The sequence below is a fragment of the Balaenoptera musculus genome, chromosome 16 (genome assembly GCF_009873245.2).
Source record: "Balaenoptera musculus isolate JJ_BM4_2016_0621 chromosome 16, mBalMus1.pri.v3, whole genome shotgun sequence".
Classification (NCBI taxonomy): Eukaryota; Metazoa; Chordata; class Mammalia; order Artiodactyla; family Balaenopteridae; genus Balaenoptera; species Balaenoptera musculus.
The window spans coordinates 5,133,556-5,157,879 of NC_045800.1; the positions used below are offsets into that span (position 1 = coordinate 5,133,556).

Here is a 24,324-nt window from a genome sequence, read left to right on the forward strand (position 1 = left end):
TTTCATCATCTAAATGCTAGGGACATCCAACTGTATCTCCTAACCTCCCCTATCGTCTGAACTCCAGTCTGAATTTCCACTGCTCGCTGAGCTTCTCTACCTGGCTGTCTCCTAGGCATCTATCTCATTATTAACCGGTTTGTTCATTCTCCACAGGTTGATATCTCCCCTAAGGGGGTGAAAATTGGTTCTTGGGGAAGATGTAGAACATTTTAGACATTATACTGGCCCTCCAAGCTCACCCTACCTACAAAATTTTACTTCTTAGCACTTAATGTCTCTTCTTAATTAAACTTAAATCTAATTTAATCCTTCTCCTTAGGAGGGTGATAATGAAAAAAAAAAAGGTTGAGAAACACTGAACTAGGCCGGAACAGAGCTCCCCCCAAACCTGATTTTCCATCTCATTAAAATTTCCACCCATCCCTTTTTTGTGTTTTTTGGTGTGTGTTTTTTTTTTTTATTACCGTTATACCTCTTTTATTAGAGTTGATTTACAATATTATATTAGTTTCAGTTGTACAACATAGTGATTCAGTATTTTTATGGCTCATACCCATTTGAAGTTATTTATAAACTATTGGCTATATTCCCTGTGCTGTACAGTATGGCCTTGCATCTTATTTTATCCTTAGGGGTAGGGATTTAAGAGGTAAAAACTATTATTTTGCCCCCCCCCCTTGCCCCATCGGTAACTACTAGTTTCTTCTCTGTATCTGTGCGTCTGCTTCTGTTTTGGTCTATTCTTTCGTTTTACTTTTCAGATTCCACTTATAAGTGATAACATACAGTATTTGTCTTTCTCTGCTGTATTTCTCTGCCACGTCCATCCATGTTGTTGCAAATGGCAAGACTGTGGTCTTTTTTATGGCTGAGTAATATTCCATTGTATCTATATCCACCACATCTTTATTCTAAGAAACCTAAGGTTTCTCCTTGATTCTCCATTTTCCTTCCCTCCCTACACAGTTTGCAACAGGTCCATTTGACCCCACCTCCAAAACATGCCCCAAAGTCCCCATTCCTCTTTCTCTCCCCAGAGACTATCTGAGCCCAGGCCACAGACATCTCTTGCCTAGATTCTTCCAGTGGCTCCTCATTGGCCCTCCAATGACACAGTTCTCTCTCCTTCTCTACTCTTGGCAAAGCAGCCCAAACAGTCTCAGAAAAACAAACGTCAGTGATGCCATTTCTCTGATTTAAAGCTTCCAGCAACTTTCCATCTCAAAATAAATCTCTGATAGAACAGCACGACCAGCCTTCTTTCTGCTCCTTGTATCTTGCACACACACCCACCAGACAGCCTGAGTCCACCTGCTCTCTGAACAGGACACTCTTCCATCTACCGGGTTGGCCAAAAAGTTGTTCATTTGGGTTTTTCCATAACATCTTACAGAAAAACCTAAACAAACTTTTCGGCCAACCCAATACTTTAGTGAGAATTTTTTTTTTTTTTTGGCTGCTTCGCACAGCTTGCGGGATCTTAGTTCCCTGACTTGGGATTGAAGCCAGGCCCCTGGCAGTGAGAGTTTGGAGTCCTAACCACTGGACCACTAGGGAATTCCCTCTTCCATCTACTCGAGGTCCCAACTTCACTGCCACTCCCCTGCAGAGCCCTTCACTGAACCCTTGGTCTAAAGTAAGCCACCTAGCCTTGCCTATCACAGCCTCCCATTCCAATTCTCTGAATGATCCTCATTGCCATCTATATTTTCCAACATGCCTCCTTCCTTTTTTTTTTAAAATAAATAAATTTACTTATTTATTTACTTTTGGCTGCGTTGGGTTTTCGTTGCTGCACGCGGACTTTCTCTAGTTGCGGTGAGCGGGGGCTACTCTTTGTTGTGGTGCAAGGGCTTCTCACTGCGGTGGCTTCTCTTGTTGTGGACCATGGGCTCTAGGCACGGGCTTCAGTAGTTGTGACACACGGGTTCAGCAGTTGTGGCGCACGGGCTTAGCTGCTCCGCGGCACGTGGGATCTTCCTGGACCAGGGATCAAACCCGTGTCCCCTGCATTGGCAGGCGGATTCTCAACCACTGTGCCACCAGGGAAGCCCGCCTCCTTCATTTTTAAAAAAATTTAAGTAAATTTAAATCTGGGAATAGGTTTAGATTTACAGAAACAGTTGCACAGAGAGTTCTGGTACATGATTGTCACTCCGTTTCCCTGGATGTTAACATCTTACATCACCGTGGTACCTTTGTCTCCATCATGGAACCAGTGCTGCATCATGGCTCTTCACTAAACCACACATTATTCAGATTTCACTAGTTTCCTCCCCATGTCCTTTCACTGCTCCAGGATCTCAGCTAGGTTACCACATCACTTACAGTCCTCCTGTCCTTTGGGTCCCTCTTCGCTGTGACAGTTTCCCAGACTTTTCTTGATTCTTGATGACCTTGACTGGAGCACCTGTCAGATATTTTGTAGAATGTCCCTCAATTGGAGATTGTCTGAAGCTTTCCTCACGGAGAGACTTAGATGTATTCATGTGCTTGTCCGTTTGTTTCTTGGCCATCTTTTCCCAATGCCCTGGACCCCAGATGCCTCTGAACTCTGACGACTGAAACACGTGCAGCTCCTGGAGGCTGAATCAACTCTGTTTTACTCGTTCTGTGTCCCCAGAGCCAGAACAATGCCCATCCCACAATAAACTATCAGTACACATGCATTGACACAGGGGCAAGACTATAGACACACACCACAATCTAAGCCACATGAAATTTTCTCCCATTTTATAGGATCATGCAAAATCATACATCTGTGTCCGAGGATTTCACACTGGGTTAAAGATGCTCACATGTAGTTAAGATAAAACTCCATCTTAAGTCTATTTGCAGCATCTTTCCCTCTCCCTATCTCAGTGGGAACACTGTACTTTTTAGAAAAGTCTTCATTCTTAGAGGCACCAAATTCTTTCGCTATTTCCTGGCTTTGTTGTGTTTTTGTTTTTTCTTATATTACAAGATCCCGTGCATCTGCTGCAGGCCAGTTATTTGCTTTACAATATCTTCTGGAATGCTCACTGCAAGCCACTGTCGTCTCCACTTCAGGAATGAGGAAGCTGCAACTCCAGGAATTAATGGAGTCACCAAGGCTGTGTGGCTTCTACGTGAAGGAACTCAGGTCTGAACTGAGAGCCTGAGCCTCGGGCTGGTCCCTCCACAGCTTTGTGGACCATCCACTGCCTCCTGGTTTTGCCTCCTGGAGCATCCGTGTGGCTGAAAGGAGATACAACATTTACCGGAACGGATGTCCATCAGTGCCTCAGATGCAGGAGAGCACGCAAAACTGAAGGAAAACACCACATGGGAAGCCAGGGAAGAGATGAAGGTAATGAAAACTGGAATCTCAGCAAGTCTAAGAACTTGAGGAATGTGAAGGAAAATAGGGCAGAAACGGGGTAAGACATGCAAGCAATGGCTAGAAAGAAGGCGACACAGCTAAGAGGCAGGGAGACCGAATGCCCATTGTTCATAGAATGAAAAATAAAGACAGCCCACGTTGCTTATAGAAGGTGTCCTTTTTGCAAATACAGATTGCCAAACTATAAAATCTGGGAGACGGCAAACTTGAAAGCTCTGTGCTATTTTCATCCCTTTGTTGAGGATTTCCAGAAGACCAGAGGCATCTTTAGCTATCCATCCCTTCATCTCCACGTCCATCCAATAACAATTCTTTAAATCCCAAATTTGTGTCCTGCTCTGTGTGAGAGGCTGGGCTGACCCTCTGCAAAGCAGGAGAAGAGCCGTCCTTGAATAGCTCACCTTTGAAGCTGAAGTGGGTAGTTGAAGAAGATGAACTTAGAAATTCAAAGGGAATTACTTGAAAGAAATAAACACCTGAATAAACTGAAATGTAGCAATGAGGTGGAACAGGACCACTTGTCTAAAAGAGACATAGTCATGTGCATATCACCCAATAATAGGACCTAAAGATGGTCTCCTGCTACCTACGGCGCTGCAGCAAGCCCCCTTGCACTCCCCAAAGCATCAAGAGCGTAAATAACTAAAATGATGAATGTTCCCTTTTGTGATCAGCAGAATCACAAAGGAACTGATAGACAGTACGGTGCTTCCTCGTGGCCCCTTCATCACAGCGATGCCTCGTGACTGTTCAGTGCAGAGTCTGCCCTTGCTTCCTAAACCTCACTCCAGCCTCGGGCATTTCCCAGCCCTGGGAGTACATGATCTTGAATTGTCCCTCAGAGAACAAATCAGAAATCCCAGCAAATAAAAAGAGTTCCCCTTGAATCTAAACTCAAGAATTTTCACTGATCTCAAGACAACCACTACAAAATCTGCCTCTAACTTGGTCACCTGCGGTCTCGGCCAGGTGGTCTTTCACAGTCAGTCCCACATGTAGCTGACCAGCGGCTGACATGAGGCTACCAGATCCTTCTTCTTCTTCCTCAAGCCCAGAGCCTCCCCACCCGCAGCTCTGGAGGCCTCACTGGGCTTGACCCTGGGCACAGGGTCAAAGGGTGGGTAGTCAGTGGACCTCAGCACCTTGATGTGGAAGATTATAGCTCCTCTGATAAAGGAGCACTTCTGCGGCCCCAGGGGACCCAGCCACTTTCTTCCAGGAAAGGTTTTTGGCTCCAACACCCCACAGATCTATAAAGTGTAAACAGAAGCCAGCCCTGAGGGCGATTTTCTTTTCAAAGCTGTACAGATTGAGCAGGAAGATGAAGGGGGCTGCCCAGGGGCAGCCCCCAGGCCTGCAACACAGAGAGCAAACTCTCTTTGGGGGGGGGGCATGGGTTTAGCATCTTTGCAACTTCCGTCATCTGGAGTGTCAGAGGAGATGGGCTTCATCCCACAGGAAGGCCACGCACCTCAAGGGATGCAGAGAACAGCTTCCTGGCATCTTAGGGAGGCCGCAGAGCAGGGATGGACCCTGTCCCCATTGCCCTCACTGCCAGGACCAGAGTCAAGGCCAAAGGAAAGGCTGATCCCCCCTGAGGTCGGGGAAGTGGACGTGAACTGCACTTAACACACAAGGTCATCCCAGCCCCCCAGGCAGGGTGGGGTCGGGACGCTCTCAGGGCAGGAACACATGGAATCACAAAACGTGGCCTCCTGCCGTCCCCCGCTGTGGATTTATCTCCATCCACTATGCGGGATCACAGGCACTGCAGAGAGCTCGATGCAGACAGCTCCCGTGTTGCCCCACCCCAGGCCAGCTCAACTGACAAGGGAGAGAAAGGGGGCCAGAGCTGCATTAGCTGCCGGCTTTCCAGGCTCCCAAAGCCCCACCCCTGCATCTCGCTAATTCAAGAATGATCATCCAGTAACACTCATCACGAGGATGGTGAGGACACTCCCTCTGGCACCGGTGGAGGGTGGCTCTTTGCTGGCCACTGGCATAACCATCGTGAATCCTTCCAGAAGGCTGTTAATTCACAGGGGGCTGGGGAAGGCAAACCACTGCCCCAAGGCTGTCCGACTAGCAGGGGTGCGTTTGAACCAAAGTCTGTCAGACTCTAGAGCAGGTGTGCTTCTCCATCTACAAAGGGAGCTCCTTACCTGATGCAACCTTAGTGACCTTGATAATAACATTACAGAACTGGGATTCACTTTTCTGTCCTGACTTTCACCCAGGTGATCATGAGTAACATAGAAAGAAGGCTTGTGCCACCTCTTCCAATCTGACACTGAGGACATATTCTATGATGTAAAACAAAACAAAAGCAATTGCAGCCTCACCTCTAAGGACCAAGATAAGAAACTTTCATAGAAATTTACATCAGAGAAATATGGGCTTCCCCTGGAGAAAGCAGTAGTTCCTTTCACATCAGACCCCAAGGGTGATGGCACTCACACTGTCCCTCATTTGTCTGGGTGGAGAGACATAGTTATGCCTGGGTCCCACAGGGTTCCCTCTAGCCCCTTCTTATCCCAACAATCCCAGCTCAATACATGTTTTCTTTCAAGTGTTGTGTTATGTATATGGTTTCTTTAAACTGAAAAACCACCAAAATCTACCTCTGGGGCAGACGACCAATAATTAGCAGGATGTCTGCCTTCTCGCCGTTTTTCTCAGTATGAGAAACTCGTTTTATAATGCACTGGATATTGGGGAGCTTAGTTCCAGGAGAGAACACCTAACTATTTGACAAACACTGCTCAGAAATGCCAGGCCCCCCAGAATTACATGCAAACCATGTTTACCTCCAAGGATGTCTCATAAAAGAGAAGCACTCCATTCCCTCTAAATCAGGCTTAATTCGTAGGTTTAATATCAAAAATAAAGAAATCTATCCAATACGCAGCTTCTTCTCATATTCCACTTCCAAATCATCTGCAGGTTAATAGCTAGTTAAAAACACCTTGGACACAATACACTGTAGGATCAGATGGGAATGAGACAACCATTTACTTGAGTGGAACAATAACGTTCAGCTGGAAGAATCAAATCAGATTCCTGACCCCTTAGTCCCAGGGATGTTGGGGGAAGCAGAGAGGCAGCCGGCTCCCACATGGCAGGGAAGGGGGGACTTCCAAGGAAGGGCCAAAGCTGCCCCTGTCAATGCCTCCACCGCTGCCTAGCCCTCCCCAGCCAGGACAAAGGAGGAATCACGACAAAGGTGTGCAGGATGAAGGTGTGGAAAGGTCCCTGAAGCAAAGCCACCCTGGCAGGTATTGATGGTTCAGCCTCCGTCAAAGGAGCTCAGCCCTACGAAACAGCCCCCTCCCCTTTCAACACATACATCCTATCCCACCGAATCACAGGTGGGGAATTCAACCTGATAACTTCAGATTTTCTGGCTCTTGCACGAAAGCTCACTAAGTTTTCCCTCTGAACATAATGAATCAAGAAAGAGAAAGGAGAGATGAAGGGGGCTCTCCTAACCTCCTCTCCCAAACCGCTGCATCCCAAACAGCCCCATGTTAGGGATGCAATGGCAACAATTCAGAAAAAAATAGGGAAAAGATCATCTCTGCATATGAAAAATGGATTGAAAGCTGAAAAAAGTGGTAAGTGCTAAAAAGCTACCCACGGGTCAGACAGCTGGAGTGCTCCAGGGATGGTTAATATTTATATTCACAAATATTAACATTTAGCACTTTCTATCCCTTCCTAAGATCCTGTGTACCCAAGACACGGAGTCAGTGGACACTGGGTCTTGAGCAGAGAGAAGGGCTCACGGCATCTCTGATACAGCAATGCAGGAAAAGGCTTTGGCTGTGGGGCTTTTGTTTGGAACCATTAGAAGCCAATGAAATGAAAAGAGCAAGCTGTCAGAGTTCATTTTCTTCCTAAATCAACCAAATTGTAGAATAACAAAATATTTCACTTTTCAATATAATTTGTATTTTCAATTTACTTGCAGCTCTGGAAATTTGACAGGTACGGTATTAAGTAAAACCCTCCTCTGAAGTCTCACTGGAAAGGTTAAGAAGAAACAGCAAGCTCCAGCAGACAGCAGCTTACAGACCTGCAGTCAGAGGCTGGCTCGTACGTACAAACACGGGTCTCCCTCATACATTTCTGTGGTACATTCAGAACACCTTCAATTAAGGAAATTCATTAGCTAATAGCTATTCACTAGCTAATCATTTGTTTATTGCATATCTACATCTGGAATGATTTCTTTGTGGACCCAAAAATAACAAGGGTAACTGTGTTTCATTCCTGGAAAAGAACCACTACAAGAGTATACCATGTGTTTTATCAGCTGACTTTGTAATAAGAACATTCCCTATCGATATTCATTCTTTTCAGTCAGGCAGTTACGCAGCCACTGTTTGTTCAGCACCTACTATGCGCTGCACAGCGACACCAAACTCCGAGCATCACTGAGATGATGAGTGATTTCCCACAATGCAGCGTCCAAGGGTCATGCACAAAAGTACAGAATCCCATGAAAACGTACCACATGACACATAAAAGCATCTTATATGAGCAAAAATGTACAGAAACCATCACGAACCTAACATTCTGAGTCCATGGAGAAATTATACTAACAGTATTATCATTTCTTTATACACCTGCAAATGTACTACATATGTGAATTTTTTTTTCAAGTATTCCACTGTCAAGCTGAAGATGGAGATAAAATATTACTCAACTTTATTTCCCATCTTGTGTCTAGAGAAGAACAAGAGCTTGATAAATAATGGTGTAATTCCATGTTCAATCTTCAAGATGATTTCATGTCAAAAACTGCATTTCACGGAGCTTCCATATAGAAAATATGTTAAGCCCCGCTATTTGGATGGTCACCATGCTTGTTACGACCAACTGACCAGCAGGAAGTCCACTCGGTTTCCTTCTGCAAGAGTCCTTAAAGATTTTTTTTTAATAAATTTTTTCAAATAAAAACTTTTAATGTCAACCCACAAACACCACCCTTAAGAGGGGGTAAAAAAAAAAAAAGGACTCACTGAGTAAGAAAAGATATCAGCAACACACATCCCTGAAACAAGGTTCAAGGATGCATGGATAAAAAAGATGTGGTGTATACATACAATAGAATGTTACTGTATATACAATAACATTGTATAAACCCTGTCATTTGTGAAAACATGGATGGACCTTGAAGGCATTATGCTAAGTGAAATAAGTCAGACAGAAAAAGACAAACACTGTATGATCTCACTTGTATGTGGAATCTAAAACAAAACAAAAACAAAAACCGTAACTCCCCCATAAGAGACACTTGCTAATATTTTCCACACATGTCCTATGTGCCAGGCACTAGAAGGGCACCCCTGGGATCTAAATTCTTATCAGTGTGACTTACTCTCATTGTCACGTGAACCTGAGCCACGCCCACAGGGATCTTCTGTGAAGCTGTAGCACCTGGCAGGGCATCTTGGGGAAAACTGCCTCCAATCCTCACCCTCTACAGGAAAGCTCAGCCCTGGCATCGTCAGTGGACGGCTGCTATTATTTATGGTAAAGGCTCCTGTCTTTGCTGGGGTCATGCAACAGAGAAGGGTGGCTGAGAAAAGCGGAAATAAAGAAAAGAGGATCACTGAAATGGATGACATATATTTCTATTCATTACTTAACATTACTGAGACTCAGTGTTTTCATCCATAAAATGGGGACATAGTTGACATGGGGGGGGGAATGATTCTTTGCAGCAGGTGTGACTCTCACGTACACGGAAGGATGTTTAGCAGCATCACTGGATTCTCCCCACAAGATGCCAGTAGTCCGCACTGTGATAGCAAGTTGTGTCTGGACATTTGCCGAATGTCCTCTAGGGGGGAAAAGCGCCCCAGGTGGAGGACCACAGAACAGATACCTAAGACAATGCTGGCAACACAGCAAGCATTCAGTTATCATGGGCTTCCTCCTCCACCCATTCTAGACTTAAAAGCATCACACCAGAGGGTCTCACGCTACACACGCTGTCTGCTAAGTCCCAGGAACACTGGAGGTAAAATTTTAGGATGGAAAGATCTGGAATACGACCTATAATAAACATAGGAAAGATCTGGAATACGACCTATAATAAATATAATAAAATATATGGAAATATATGGAAAATATATGGAAAGATCTGGAATACGACCTATAATAAATATAATAAAATATATTTCCTCCATTTTGCTTTGCATTGAGAGCAGTCCCATGCAGCAAATAGAGAGGACACTTGGCTTCATTCCTCCTAAAGTGAAGTACATCCTCTAGCATTAAGTGCCAGGAGGATGGCGTCGTCAACACCAGCCGGGAGCTCATAGCAAGGTGGGCACTGGCTCGGAGAATTCTTAAACAGATTTTGCCCTTTCAAAACCTTCCTCTAAAGCACGCTTCCCTAAATGAGAGTCCTGGCTAAGAGTGCTTCATCACTGCCATTCCTTGGAGAGTACTTTGATTTTTCATCTCGGAATTAAATAAAGAAGCCATTTGAATAAGACCCAACTGTATAAACTATCTACGCCATGTGCAATAAATTAGTGGTTATCAACAACCAGGTAAAATCTGGAATTATCTGTTTTAATTTTAGGCCAAGCTTAATTGTTAAGCAAAGAGCAAAAGTACCCATGCCAGAGAATAACTGTATGGAAAATGGTAAAATAACTTATGAAAATGCCATAAAGGATAAACAGAATTCCAACTAGTAGCAAAGCACTGTGCACGTGGGCTCCTCTTCCTGCCGTGGGGTCCAGAGCACCGTTCCTAGACCCAAATCAAGAGCCGGCTTAGAATCTCGGTGCTTCACAATGGCCACCTCTGCCTCGGAAGAAGACCTCACGTGTTCCTCCCTGAGACTGGCCAGAAATGTGCTCGGCTGCAGCCCAAGTGGGCCCGATCCGGAAGCAGGCCTGGGCCTCAGTGCCCGCAAACTGGGGTCTGAGCTGCAAAACATCTCCACTTAGCCCAATTTCCCTGTAGAGGATTAAGGTTCCAAGAGTGATGTTATGAAGTGTATGAGCCAAAGCTGAGCACTAGGGAAATTTTCATTCCAGAATGTTTTCATTATCCTGACTTTGAATTCCTGTTTCTTCACTCAAAAACAATATATATATTTTTCCTTTTGGTCCTTAGCTAGTGGGGTTGTGACAGTGTTTATGTCAGCTACTGTATACTGTTTCAAGGGAAAAAATGATACTTAGGTGCGCTTAAAACCGTCAAGTTATTGGACATGCAAAACCTCAAGAGGAACCCAGTTATTTTCAAAAATAAATTAAAAACAACATCAACTAAAACCCCATGCTTCAAAGAAAGGAGAAAAGATGTTGAGAAGAAATAATCCAAGAGTCTCTTGAGCCCAAAATGCTTGACACCCATGCTTTTAACTTACACAAAGATTTCAACTCCATGCCCTTTCACCGGAGCAGCGTTTCCTGGAAAGGAGGTTGAGTTGGAAAGAAAACACGCTGTCCTCCCAGACTCGACCATTAGGTATCTGTTCTGGCTGTGGCTAGTGCCACAGTACTTAAGGCCGGTCCCCAGAAAGTGGGGACCCCTACCTTCCTCTCTCCCGAAAGCAAATGGTACATTTTCTCTGATCTAAGCCCAAGGCACAGAGCTGGCAAGGACGAAAATTCTTCCACAGCAATGAAACCCAACGGCACTATACCTGCAAAGAGCCTACCCTGCAAATCTGCCTTCTGAGCAGTTTCACGACGTCTAAGAAACCTGGCATCTCAAAGATGGAATCCCCTTCTAAGTCTTAAGGACCCTTCCTATCATGACTATATGCCAAATTAATTTTGGCAGAAACAGCCGTGAGCTTGCCTTCCTGGATGCTGATATATCTGATGAATACTACTTATCAGCGGGAAAAATGCCATATTTTACAGGAGAAAAATAGCTAAGTTACAAAAATATGCATTGGGAAAATTGACCCAATGAAAGGAGCCATATGTGGCTGTAAGTGTGTAAATATGTATTGTATGCATTAGGTTGGTGGAAACATAATGCACTGTGTTGATGGACTGAGGAGAACACTCCCTGGTCCAAAAATGCCTGAATCACAGGTGAGAGAAGAGGAGTAGAAATCAGCCAACACTGCCATGCAAAGACGATCGAGAACGCAGACTGTGCTCCCATCACCCTGGACTGTTCGGCCTTCAAACGGCCATGATCAAAAAACGAGTAACACCCAGACATGTGACATCAATAGCAGTATGATCTCATAAATTCCAAGCTGGGAAGAAATGTCAGTGTTTGAAAGTACAAATTTAAGATGAAACCTTGACTTCAGGTAAAGTCAAACCAGACAATAGTTTAGATGGGTTGGTCTCCAATATCTGAATGGTCAACAACTAGACAAGACTAAATTGGGCAGCTCAGCAAAATCCACTATGTTTGAGAAGCTAGTCTTTAGGCCAGGTCCAATGATGACCAACTGCTCATGGTCAACATGCTGACCAGTAACATCTTAAGCATCTCAAAATTGAAATAAAAATAATGTCTTCCATTTTCTGTGGGCACAATTTTGAGTTCTCAACTGATTCCTTCAATGTGATATTCTTTTGCTCAGTATGTCATATATAAGGATCTCCACCATAAGTTGCCAGTCTCCCCTGACAAACTGCAAGAATCTTTTTTATCACCCAGTGAGAATTTTGCAATCCATTATATTTTCCTTCGTGCTCTGTCTCCCAGGCAGCTTCAAGTATTTGGCTTCTAAAAAACTTCCAGTTTTCTCTATGGCTTTACATGGTCTATTTTATACTCACAGTCTAGGAATTCTTACTTGTAAAATATACCAAGTTCTGTTATGAATGTGTGTAGGATATTAAAAAACAAATTATAAATATAACCTCCTTTAGGCCCCAGCTTAGCATGGACAAAACCAAAGAGAATGAGACACAAAATCTACACCAAAAGAGGACACTGGAAAATACTGATAATCAGAGTTGTAAACAATGAGAGCTCTGAGGAAGTAAAAATGATGGTTTAATTTATTTTTCATCCTAAGAGAAGAGGACACAAGCAACAAGACCTAGTGAGAAGCTGAATCAGGGTAACTGAATTTTTAAAATTCTTCTGCAAGTCTGAAGGGTGGACAAATGTAAGAAAGGTTTTATCCCATGTTCTGCAGTCCACATGAATAAGAAAGTCTAATTCTAAAAATCTGAAAATTATACTCAATCCTGCCCCTGTTTTTAACCCCATGGCACACAGTAGAAATGTCTTCTGCAAGTAAATAAAAGCAGTTAATAACAAATGCTTCCTTCAAGGTGAAAAAGGAACTCAGTCAAACCAACAGACTCATTTCCTACCAAGTCACTCCTATGCCTTAAACTTCTAGTCAGGATTATTGGTGCACAAACACTCTACTGGGATGAATTCAAGCCCTACGACCGGAAGAAAGACATAGAAATGCAACTAAGTGGTCACGTTTGTGTTAACAACCAGAGAGAACTCTAAGAGAGCCACAGCATAATTCTTCAACATTAGACTAGGCTACACACACCACAAACTGTAAACCTGAACATTTTAGCTGATAGAAGTTCAAGAATGGCGACCAGCACTTATCTGCCAACAGTGAAGGTCTATGCTTCCAATACTACCTGAGATCTTAAATGGAAACTTAGCATTTGCTTCCCTCTGGGCAGATTAAATAGCACTTCTGGATGCTAACACACAAGTACACGTCTACTGTATCTGAACTGTGCTTAGCTTAAATGTCATCTCGTCATCTGACACTAGTATATCCTAGAGCAGAGTTATAACGTCAGGCCATTGCCAATCACTTACTATCTTGAATACAGCAACCAAGTGACTACTGTCCTTTGGGATATTCATTATATCCTATAAATTTGATTACTGATTTACAAGTTGTTGCCCCAAAACTAATGTAAAATGTAATTAAAGACAGCATCCAAGCCCCACGAATTGAAGAACAGTCCATCTGCAGAGGCAAAGCTGAACAAGCACACGAATATTTAAGGGGCCGTAGAGGCTGATCTTCTCAATTTCTAAGCTGTAGGTGGTAAAACTGCATGTCCAGCTGTGCCATTAAAACTTAGATACAGACTCCGGAAACTTCTGGGAATTACTGCTTATCCCAAGGAGGCAAGGAAACATCCTCTGATGCATGCCAGGAGGAGTGGAGGAGGAAGAGACAACTCTGGCAGCATGTAAGATATCAAGCTCTTAAGTCATAGGAATAAAAAGGGGCAAATAGACAACGACAAAGAAACAGTGTTATATGGTACCTATGTAATTTCTATGGGAAATTATTTTATTAAGATATTAGTGAGATTCTGTCCTAAAAGTTCACAGCAGGACTCCATAAAGCTAAGTAATGGATGTGATCCTCTGTAACAGCATATACTTTTAATGGCTCCAAAAAGCTAAGTAGGAACATCTTGACTTCTGTGCTTAAAATTCACTCAGGTAAGTAGTAAATCTTGCAGAAAAGTTGTGTTTTAAAGACATAAGGATTAAAAACAAAACAAAATACTCTCTTTGGAAAACAGGAGGCATACTCAAGGTAGCAGGGTGGTTTTAGGCTACGGGCTCTTTAAATACTGGCCCTATAACCTCCCAGCTGTGTGTTTTTTGGCAACTTAAGAAAGCTTTGGGGCTTCCCTGGTGGCGCAGTGGTTGAGAATCTGCCTGCCAATGCAGGGGACACGGGTTCGAGCCCTGGTCTGGGAAGATCCCACATGCCACGGAGCAACTGGGCCCGTGAGCCACAATTACTGAGCCTGCGCGTCTGGAGCCTGTGCTCCGCAACAAGAGAGGCCACGATGGTGAGAGGCCTGTGCACTGCGATGAAGAGTGGCCCCCACTTGCCGCAACTAGAGAAAGCCCTCGCACAGAAACGAAGACTCAACACAGTCATAAATAAATAAATAAATAAATAAAAAAGAACGTGAATTTCTTTAAAAAAAAAAAAAAAGAAACCTTTGTGCCTCAACTTTCCCATCTGTAAAGTGGGCATAAAAACAACAGCTGTCTCAGAGTGCTGCTGAGACATGATGACTTGTAGTCTCCCCCCAGAAGTGCTTGGCACGTGGAAAGCATACGTTTCAGCTCACCCTTAGCCTGAGGATGAAAACGCACAACACATCACAAAGAATGCGTGTGTTAAATGAAAAAGGAGATAAACCCTCCTCTCTGAAACTGGCACTTAAACAAGGATGTTAAAGAAAACTAAAGGGTCACCAACCAGATGTCTTAAGACAGCTTTAAGTGTTACCTAGTTGGTTGCATGGAGGCAGTATCTTCCTCAACCACCTAACCGATTCAGCTTCTAAAACCCAATATTGTTTATTCAACAGAGGGGGCAGCGTTTTAAGGCAGTAAGATGTAAGAAAGAAAATTACAATGATCACAGCCCCAACTTTTTATTTATTTATTTATTTATTTATTTATTTATTGACTTATTTATTTATTTTTGGTTGTGTTGGGTCTTCGCTGCTGCACACGGGTTTTCTCTAGTTGCGGCGAGCGGTGGCTTCTCTTGTTGCGGAGCACGGGCTCTAGGCACGCGGGCTCAGTAGCTGTGGCTCGTGGGCTCTAGAGCGCAGGCTCAGTAGTTGTGGCGCACAGGCTTAGTTGCTCCGCGGCATGTGGGACCTTCCCGGACCAGGGATCAAACCCGTGTCCCCTGCGTTGGCAGGCGGATTCTTAACCACTGTGCCACCAGGGAAGTCCCTCACAGCCCCAACTTTGATCAGAGTCTAAAATGCCTCCTTCATGGCCTACTCTTCTGCTACTCCCTGTGGCTGGGGACCTTGTGCCTGCAAAGTGTGTCAGCTGTGAGAGGAAGGCGGATTGGCTGCAGCTTCTCAGAGTCAGAATCTCTGCAAATAAAAGTTTAGGGAACTCCCTGGTGGTCCAGTGGTTAGGACTCGGCGCTCTCCCTGCGAGGGCCTGGGTTCAATCCCTGGTTGGGTAACTAAAATCCCACAAGCTGTGCAGTGTGGCAAGAAAAAAAAAAAAGGGTCTTTACTTGGTATCAACAAACCCACACACACGTACACAGACACATAGACACATGTGCATGCACACACAACCACACACATGCACAAACGTCCATATACATGTGCATGTACACATACCACACACACACACACACACACACAGAGGCATACACAGACACAGCTCCTGCTTGGGACGTTCTGATGGAAGAAACGCTGTCAGCTGGAAGACTTGGCCTCAGAGTACCAGAATTCTTGATGAGACAGCTCCATACATTTTATGCACAACATAAAAGAAACCACAGGGCTTTTACATTCTGAGTGTTTCCTCCTTTATGGAGATGTCTTTTAGGGCTGCAGCCTACGAGCATACTGCCCAAGATAATAGGATGGACTTCTGGCTCCAGACCCTAATTCCATCATCGTCGACACAAGACGTTATCCTCAGAAGTCTCCGGCATCTGCCTTTAAGAGGACACAACAAACTGGGGCTTCTGCCTTGCAGAGCTGCCTTTCCCTACGAACAAACAGCTCTCCTCCCTGTGGCTGAGACGCAAAGGCTTGGGTTGGTGGAGATGCCACGGCACACCTGCATCTCTGTCACGTGGCTGCACCCTGCAGAGTGGCACGTGAGGAGGAATGCAGGGACGAGGCCGGCTCTGGAGTGCAGGGAACGCACAATTCCAGCAAGCACGGGTCAAGCCACATCCTCACCCCGGGAACTACAGAACATCCTGGGAGAAGCTGGACAGGGTCTCCGGAGAAGGAAACTCTGAGGGCTGCGCTCCGTGCTTTGAGTCACAGAGCACGTGGCTTTTGCCCTCGTGCAGGTCTGGTGTGACGATCAGATACCTCAGTGTTGGCAGGAGAAGGCAGAGGACGCAGTAGCAGGAAGAGGCTATGATGCAACCGTAAGGGTATAACTGAAAACAGACTCTCCATCGTCATCAAAATAGCATCAAAGTAAAGTGTGGCTGCATCCTCCTCAATGGGGTGACAGTTTACCTCGGTGGGATCCCTGGGACTGGGGTCCCCAAGTCACACAACTTCTGAGGACAGATGGCACCTGACGTTGCAAGAGCAGCCCTCTCCCACCCTTGTCCCCAGGGTGTGGAATGCACAGCCTGGGTGCCAGGACACGGCCACTCTGCAGGGGAGATGCAGCACAGGTGAAGTCCACATGCGGGGTCATGCGTCCACACGCCCGCCTCCCGACCACACCCGGGGCCGCCCGGCTGCCTGACTCAGTGGCCGCCTTTAGTTCTACTCAGTGGAGTAACGGCGTCGTGGTTTCACTACGGACGTGGCAAGTTTATCTGCCGGGTCTAGTTAAATGCAGAGGCCCCGAGTTACTTCATTGCTAGACGGCAAGGACGGGTCTGTCGTTTTCAGCTACAGCATCCAGCAGAGCAAGGAGAGCCCGAGTCTTCCTGTAGATCCAGGACAGCGGGTTTTGTTTGTTGTTTGTTGAAAACAGGCCACTAAAAACATGAACACTGCAGCTCGCTAGACGCATTCTAAATCGTCACTCACAAAAGTTAATCCCGACAGAGAAAAAGGAAGAAACTCCTCGTGCTTTAAGTTCCTCACTTTCTGGGTGAGGATTCAGATCCCAAGAGAGAGCAGGTGGAAACGCAAGAGGCCAAGGCCAGGACCCCTGCTGTGAGCGCTGGCCACGTTTACATCTCCAGCTGTGAGATGCCGCTCCCTCCCAAGCCTCTCCACTTAATTCTCAGATGTTGTCCGATGTGAGCAAGGAGGCTTCAGCCACAGCAACGTATGACTTAAGATGGACAACACTTACTTCGGCTCGGCCCTAGCGGAGGCCTGCTCAGAACCCGCGGCTTATGGTACCCAGGGCCGAATCCATCCCTGCTGTCCTGGAAAGGAGCGTCACCCACAACAGGCAAAGGGAAAGGTCCTTGCTGCTATGAATTTATCCACAGGGTGGACAAATCATTAAAAAGAGGCGAAGACATCAGGGAAAACGTAAATGAAAACCACAACGAGACATCGTACACGTGTACCAGAAGGGCTAAAAAGAAAAATGGTGACAACAGCAAATGCTGGCGAGGATGCAGAGAAACTGGGTCTCTCTTACGTGGCTCGTGGGAATGGAGAATGGCAGAGTCTGGCAGTTTCTTACAAAACTAAACATATGATTAGCATGCAATCCAGCATTTGCATCCCAGGACGGTTGTGCCAGAGAAATGAAGACTTAAGTTCACACAAAAACCTGTACAGGAACGTTCGTAGCAGATATATTTGTAATAGCCCCAAACTGGAAATAGTCTAGACGTCCTTCAACAGTAAAAATGGTTAAACCACCTGTGGTAACATCCATACTAGGGAACACTAACTCAGCAATGAAAAGGAACAAACCACTGATACGGGAACCTAAATGAGTCTCCAGGGAATTAGGCATAGTGTAAGAAAAAAAGCCAGTCATCCCAAAAGGTTACAGCCTGTCTGATTCCATTTATATAACATTTTTGAAATGACAAAATTTTAGAAACAGAGAACAAATTAGTGGTTGCCAGGGATTAGGGAAGGGGGAGGGTCACAAATGGGGAACCGGAGGGACCCCTGTGGTGAAGGCAATGTTCAGTGTTTTCACCATGAGGGTGGATTTGAGAACACAAGCATGTGAAAAAAACTGCAAGAAACTAAACATAAACACTAATGAGTACAAGTCAAGCTGGGAAAATCTGAAGAAGATGGGAAAACTGTATCAATGTCAGTTCCCTGGTTGTAGTTTGGTGCTACGGTTTTACAAGGTTTTACAAAATGTTATCATCAAGGAAAACTGGGTAAATTGTACACAAGATCTCCTGTTTTACTTCTTACCGCGGCACTGACTATGAACCTACAATTATCTCCATAAAAATTGCAAAAAGAAAGAAGCAGAAAAAAGAAGTCAACAGAAATTCCTTCTAGAAACCACATGTGATTGAGAACCCCATGATCTTTGTTGGCGCTTACAGAAATTATAAAACCCAAGTGCTAGAAAATTAACCAACAGCCCTCACAGGAAGATGATGAACAAGGCACGTGTTTAATATTTAATAAGTATGATGAAAATGCTCATGATTTTTTTAAGCTGAAATATGTGAAATGCAAACACTTTTCAAAAAACTCCCACAGAGCTGAGAATCGCTTTGGGTAACAAACACACACGGTTAAGATCAGATGGCAAACTGATGCCCTTGACAAAGATGAAGGGAAAGGCGGATCACATTCATGTTTGTTTTCTCCAGGGGGCAGAGCCCAAGTTCTCAGCCCCAGAGCCTGTGCTGGCATAAGGAAAGCACCCAATCTCCAGGCCCATTTCTCCAAAGGACCATCTGCATCACAGAAGGGGGCGCACCCTGTACATTGTGAGAGCCCCCATGGTATCCAGGCAACACCTCCATTCCCACCAGACATGAATCAGGCACCTCATCAAGGAGAGCCTTCCCCCGTACTCACTTATTCTGCATCATGTTCATGATCACCCAGTCGAAAGGGTAGACATTCTTCCCAATGAGGTTCTTAAACATGATGAATGTTTCCATCAGGAAATCCTGAAATAAAAAAGAGAACATTGAAACAACCCACCCAGAAAAAGGTGAAAACCAATGCCCCCTGGAATAATTACAATATAAATGACTTTTTTTTTTTCTTTTAACTGAATGAGAACATGCGAAAAAGTAATGAAGATGTATTTCACAGGAGGTATGTATTACACTTCTGCCTTTCTGTTTGCCTGAGCACCTCCTGTCCTGGAGAACTTTGTCAAGGACATATTAAAAGATACTCCTTGGGCATATATATGAGTCACAAAGAGTAAATCCCCAAAGTTTACAAATACATAGTCACACTCTTTCTGCTTAAAGAAACCTTTTTAAACAAACATAACGTGCAGGTTGTAACTATGTCTTATATTTACTCTACAGAGATTTTTCATTATGAACAGGGTCCATTGGGTTGAATATGCGGTATTATTATCCTTTCCTCTTTCTTATGTAATTTAACAGCTGAAAGGCTCAAACAGGAACTCCTGACCATCTGCACCTATTCAGCTCCCAGTAAACCATTTGAGCATGCGGTCGCATTGCCAGACTCCTTTATGTGGCATCCTCAAATCCATAAGCTCCTCAGTTATGCCTCTGTTGTCTCCTAGATGGTCCCTGAATTTCACGAGTGGTTCCCTGCTGCCCGACCTTGCTTCCTGGCCAATTAGACCGCTCCTGGCATCGGGAAGGGGGTTCCCCTTTCCTAGTGGGTCCACTCTGTGCCTGTCAGAATTAGGAGAATTTCTTGAATCTGACAGTTTAGTGCTTATCCTGAGCTAACCTGAACAAAACAAGCGGTCATCCTGAAAAGCACACGTCCCGGTAGTCCGGGATACATGCTCCCTCAAGATCTGGGTGGGAAGGGGACAGGCAACTGAGAATTCGTGTAGGAAAGTGAGGTCACAGTCAGAGACGGCCAAATAGAGTGGATGTTTCTCATTTATTTCATCTACTGATTCATAATTAGGTACAATGGCTGTGAAGACCAAGGTGGTGAACAGAATTTATGCAGCCAAGAAAGCAACTCCCAGCACAAAGTTCTACTCAAGAACTTCTTGCACAGAGACACCAGTTCCATCTGACAGCAGCAATGAGCCGATGTTCAAAGATGCTTCCTCTGCAACCGTAACAGCAATGCCAGGTTACAGCGAGTCATCTCTGCCTTGGGAGGGGTTTGTCGAGCCTCCTCCCACGAATAAAAACTCAAGGAGAGATCGTGATCACCCTTTTTACAACAGAGGCCTCCAGTGCAGGAGAGGTTAGGGTCCCGGGCAGAGTCAAGAGGGAAACGTCAGTTCCACGTCCTCCAAACTCTGCCCACAGGAGCCCTGACCAGCAGGGCTTGTGAGCAGGGGTGTTCTAGGTGCCCCCTGACACAAGGAACAGTTTCTCTCCCCAGTTTAATTACTGAAATTCATACTTCACTCCTTAAGTTTCCCCACTTTGTCAAGAGTTTCACATTTTAATGACCAGGTTGTCTACTTTGCCGGCTGAGTGCCGTGATTTAGTCACATCTCTATTTGCATGAAATTGCTGGCTTTCTCGCTGATCACTCCTCAAAGCCTAATAATTGAGATACAGGGTCTGGTTTTTATTATTCTAGAAGAGAAGCATACTTTCCCAATTCCTTTTTTTTTTTTTCCCTCTAGGAAACACAGTCCCATACTTCATTAGTATGGCTCAGCTGTTAAATGTTGGTACTTTGCTGATCAAACAAAATGCTGCAGATTGTCGGATTTGAGGTTTTGCAAGGCTTCCCTGTCAGTCTGCATAATTTACTAGCCAGGGTGGTGGTCCCCACCACTGCATTTGCCTAGAACGGCCGATGAGGCTGAACAGACTATTACCACTGCTATCTCCAAGGCAAAGAGGGGAGCTGGACGATTAACATGAGATATTTTGTGAAAATCTCATCTTTCCATAATCAATCCATCCCTGCTGCATTTGTAGTTTGATTATTCACAAGATGCTCCATATACTAAGAGGACAGCTCTAACAACAGCCATCAGTGTGTTCCACAGGCAAAATCTTCTTGTAAGACCATCTGCTTCTGTCCATCTCTATCCCCACCCACTTGGATAATTGATCATCCTTTTTCACCTGGACTACCAGCGGGGAATCCTAGCCCATCTACCTATGGTCACTCTTGTCTCTCTTGGTCCCCACACTTCGCCCAGAGTGACCTTTTCAAATTACAAATCTGATCAGGGCACCAACACTTCCCCCAATCTCCCACTGAAGCCACGGCCTCAGGGGCTTCCCAGTGTTCCTAGGTTAAAGCCAAAGAGTCTTGATTCTCAGAAGTAGGAAGTCACCATTCTCTTAAGTCAAAGAAATAACTGTTTCAGACAAGGACCATCAATATATGCTAAACTTATCAGATGAAACATTGCTAGAGGATAGGACCTTTGCAATTTTCTGCAGATGCCACAGTATTACCCAAAGATTACATGATAATCTTTAAGGGGCCTGTATCTTCACAACAGAGAGATCTGGCAGTTACTCCCTCTCAACCAAGTGATCAAACCCAGCATCATCAGTGGTGGTCAGCCTGGCATTCCCAGACTCCCAACAGACACACCAGGGAATGCCTAACACCAACTTCTATTCCGCTTGCCAAAAGGGTGAACTTGAATTTTAGATCAAGCTTCCAGTTTGCAGGACACAGGAATTTGCAGAAACAAATCTGCACACAAGGCAGCAATCAAAAATTCCAGAATGGGTGAAAGTCTGCAAAGCTAATGACTTTATCCCTTCAAAAAAATAAATAAAAGTGAAATAAAATTTTAAAAAGCAATGCCATGAATGGGAAGGAAAAACAAGGTGATGAACTTATTCTAGAAAAAAGAAGAGATTAATGAGAGATAACCAAATATGACATGTGAATCTAGATGCAGATTTGAGAAAGCCTATAATGAAATACAACAAAGACTGGGGAGAACTGAGGAGAAATTTGAATATAGACGGTATGAAGAGATGATTGTTATGTTCTGGAAGGTCATTAAGGCCACTGACTATCGTCTTCAACCTTGAGAGATATTTGCTGAACCACTAACATGTTTCTCACATACTTATGGGATTTGGCTACATAGAAAGAGGTACATAGAGATACAGGGGAGGCAAATATGGCAAAGTGCTTGCAACTGATGAATTCAGGTGACAGGAATAATGGTTTTCATTGTACTATTCTTTCAGCTTTTCTGTATGTTTGAAATTTTTCAAGATAAATAGAGCAAAGAATTCAAGCAAAATGGAGAGAATCAACATGAGATCAGTGAACTGTATCACCGTCAACATTCTGATTTTGACATTGTTCTATAGTTTTGCAAGATGCCACTATTGGGAGAAACTGGGTAAAGAATACAGGGATGCTCTGTATTATTTTTTCCAGCTGCATGTGACTCTACAATTTTCTCAAAATAAAAAGTTTACTCTAAAAATAAATGCTTTAAAAATAATTTTAAAATAATTAAGGGAAAAACGGTAAATAAATGATACAGAAACGGAAACCAAACAAGCAGAAAAACACAAAGCCTCTTAGCGTGACCAATGGGGTCCTGTGCAGTTTGATGCCCCAGCACCTCTCCGGCTGCACTTCACCCCCAGTACCCTTGCCGCTCTACCACCTACAGTGCTCTTTCTTCTATTCCTCGATAGTCCACAATCCTCTCCTTTGCAAAGAAGGCTACCTGACCACCTGACTCAGTCCAGTCTGGCTGCTTTACAGGGATCATTCTTTTGGAGCATGGATAACCTGGGTTATTTGAAGGACTCCCTGATGACCTGTGATATTCTCCACTAGACTGGGGGCCACGAGAGCAAGACCCGTCTGCATTGCCTGCTGTCACTTCCTCCACCTGTTAACACAAAGTCAGTCTCCAATAAATAGCTATTGAGTGAACTCACTATAAAAGGATTCTGCACCCCCAAACTCATCATCCAGTGGAGACAGTCTTCAATAAAGCTTCATCTACGAGGAATGGTCACAAGAAATAAAGAAACGGATGTTCAGAGCAAGGTTCCTCCTCCTACTCATGACGTTCTCTACACAGGCTTGCGAATCACCCTTCGGTGGCCATTTCACATGGAAATCAAGGCTCTTTAAGACCAGACCTGCCCAACAGCAGCATGTTTCCTAGGCAAGGACAGTCACCTGGCAAATATTCTTGCTTTCATAATCCCTGTGAGCATCTTCACCGCTTTCCATTTGTGAGAAGTCACTCTGGACCACCCCAGCACAGGCTGATGGTTGACTGGGATGGACGAGGTACAAGGGAAGGGGCAGGGGGCGATAGCCGCCAGGTGAGGTCAAGGCAGGTGTCGGGGAGGGGTTCCCAGCAGGGGTTGGGATGGAAGCTGAACGGAGGCAGGAGGGTAATCCAGGAAGAGGACGCTGAGAGCTCAGAGCTCTGCCTGACTGGCTTCCCTACATAACCTACAACTGGACAGGACTGGGAGAGGCCACAGAAAGAGGGGGGAATGCACGGTAGCCTGTGTCTGCCCCTGGGTCCTCCTTGGAGATGAGAGGGACCCCACAGCCTGGTTCTCTCTACCTTCGCTGTCCTGTATCCTGCATTCACTCAACCTGTAACCAATAAGCATTACTTCCACCTGCACTGTTCTTGGATACGTCATTATTCACTCAGTCACTCCACAAACATTCCTTTATGGCCATTTAGTGGGAATTTGGGACAAGTGTCAAGAGTACAGGCTCCCCGAAGGTCCAGAGTACTCCTCGTCACCTCTGATCTTACTACAGACACTGAGTAAGTTCTCCACCTGTGGTCCGGCTTCAGTAACTTGGACACAAGACAGCTAGCAGCCCCTTCTTCAGGCCAGCATCTCCACTGCAGAAGAACTTAAAGACCCCACATGGCTCACCATCCTAAAGGGACTGTCTCTATTATGAGAGAGTTTTGAGCCAAACATGCCCACCCTTTTCCCCTCCTGGATTAGTCTTTCCGTTTCATGCTGTGGTCCATCCTTTCACTGTCTTGGGGTCCAAAGGGTCATTTGAGAGACTGTAAAAGTACCAGTTCTGAGGCCTCTGACTTTGGTGTTGATAATAACTGAGATTTTGTATGGGAATGACTCATCCAACCAAAAAAGAGCTAAATTTGAAAACCTGAAGTAGCACTTCTTACAAGGAAGTAGTCTTGAGAAAATGGTCTAGGCTATTCGTACACTGCATTACTAATAAACTTCCAATTATTTAACACAAAATGATCTTTCATTTTTGTGAGCATTTGTCCAAGTAGAAAAATAGTCAAATACTCTCTATGTATAGTTAATAGATAGGAACACATTTTACAAAGGTTCTGACAGATTAACAACAATTAAAAAAGGTTTACAATCCTTGCAGTATGAATTCATGATATCCAAACCACAAATGCCATTTTATAATGGAAATCAAATTGTCTGCAAA

At 44.6% G+C, this 24,324-nt stretch overlaps 1 protein-coding gene across 2 annotated transcripts in view; it reads right to left on the reverse strand.

Moving 5' to 3' along the window:
* DOCK1 (dedicator of cytokinesis 1) overlaps window positions 1-24,324 on the reverse strand; it is a 530,116-nt gene that overhangs the window by 184,979 nt on the left and 320,813 nt on the right. For both annotated transcript variants that reach the window (XM_036828289.1, XM_036828290.1), the window contains exon 29: window positions 18,814-18,908. In XM_036828289.1, coding sequence (XP_036684184.1) covers window positions 18,814-18,908 — 95 coding nt within the window. The remainder of the gene's footprint in view (window positions 1-18,813; window positions 18,909-24,324) is intronic.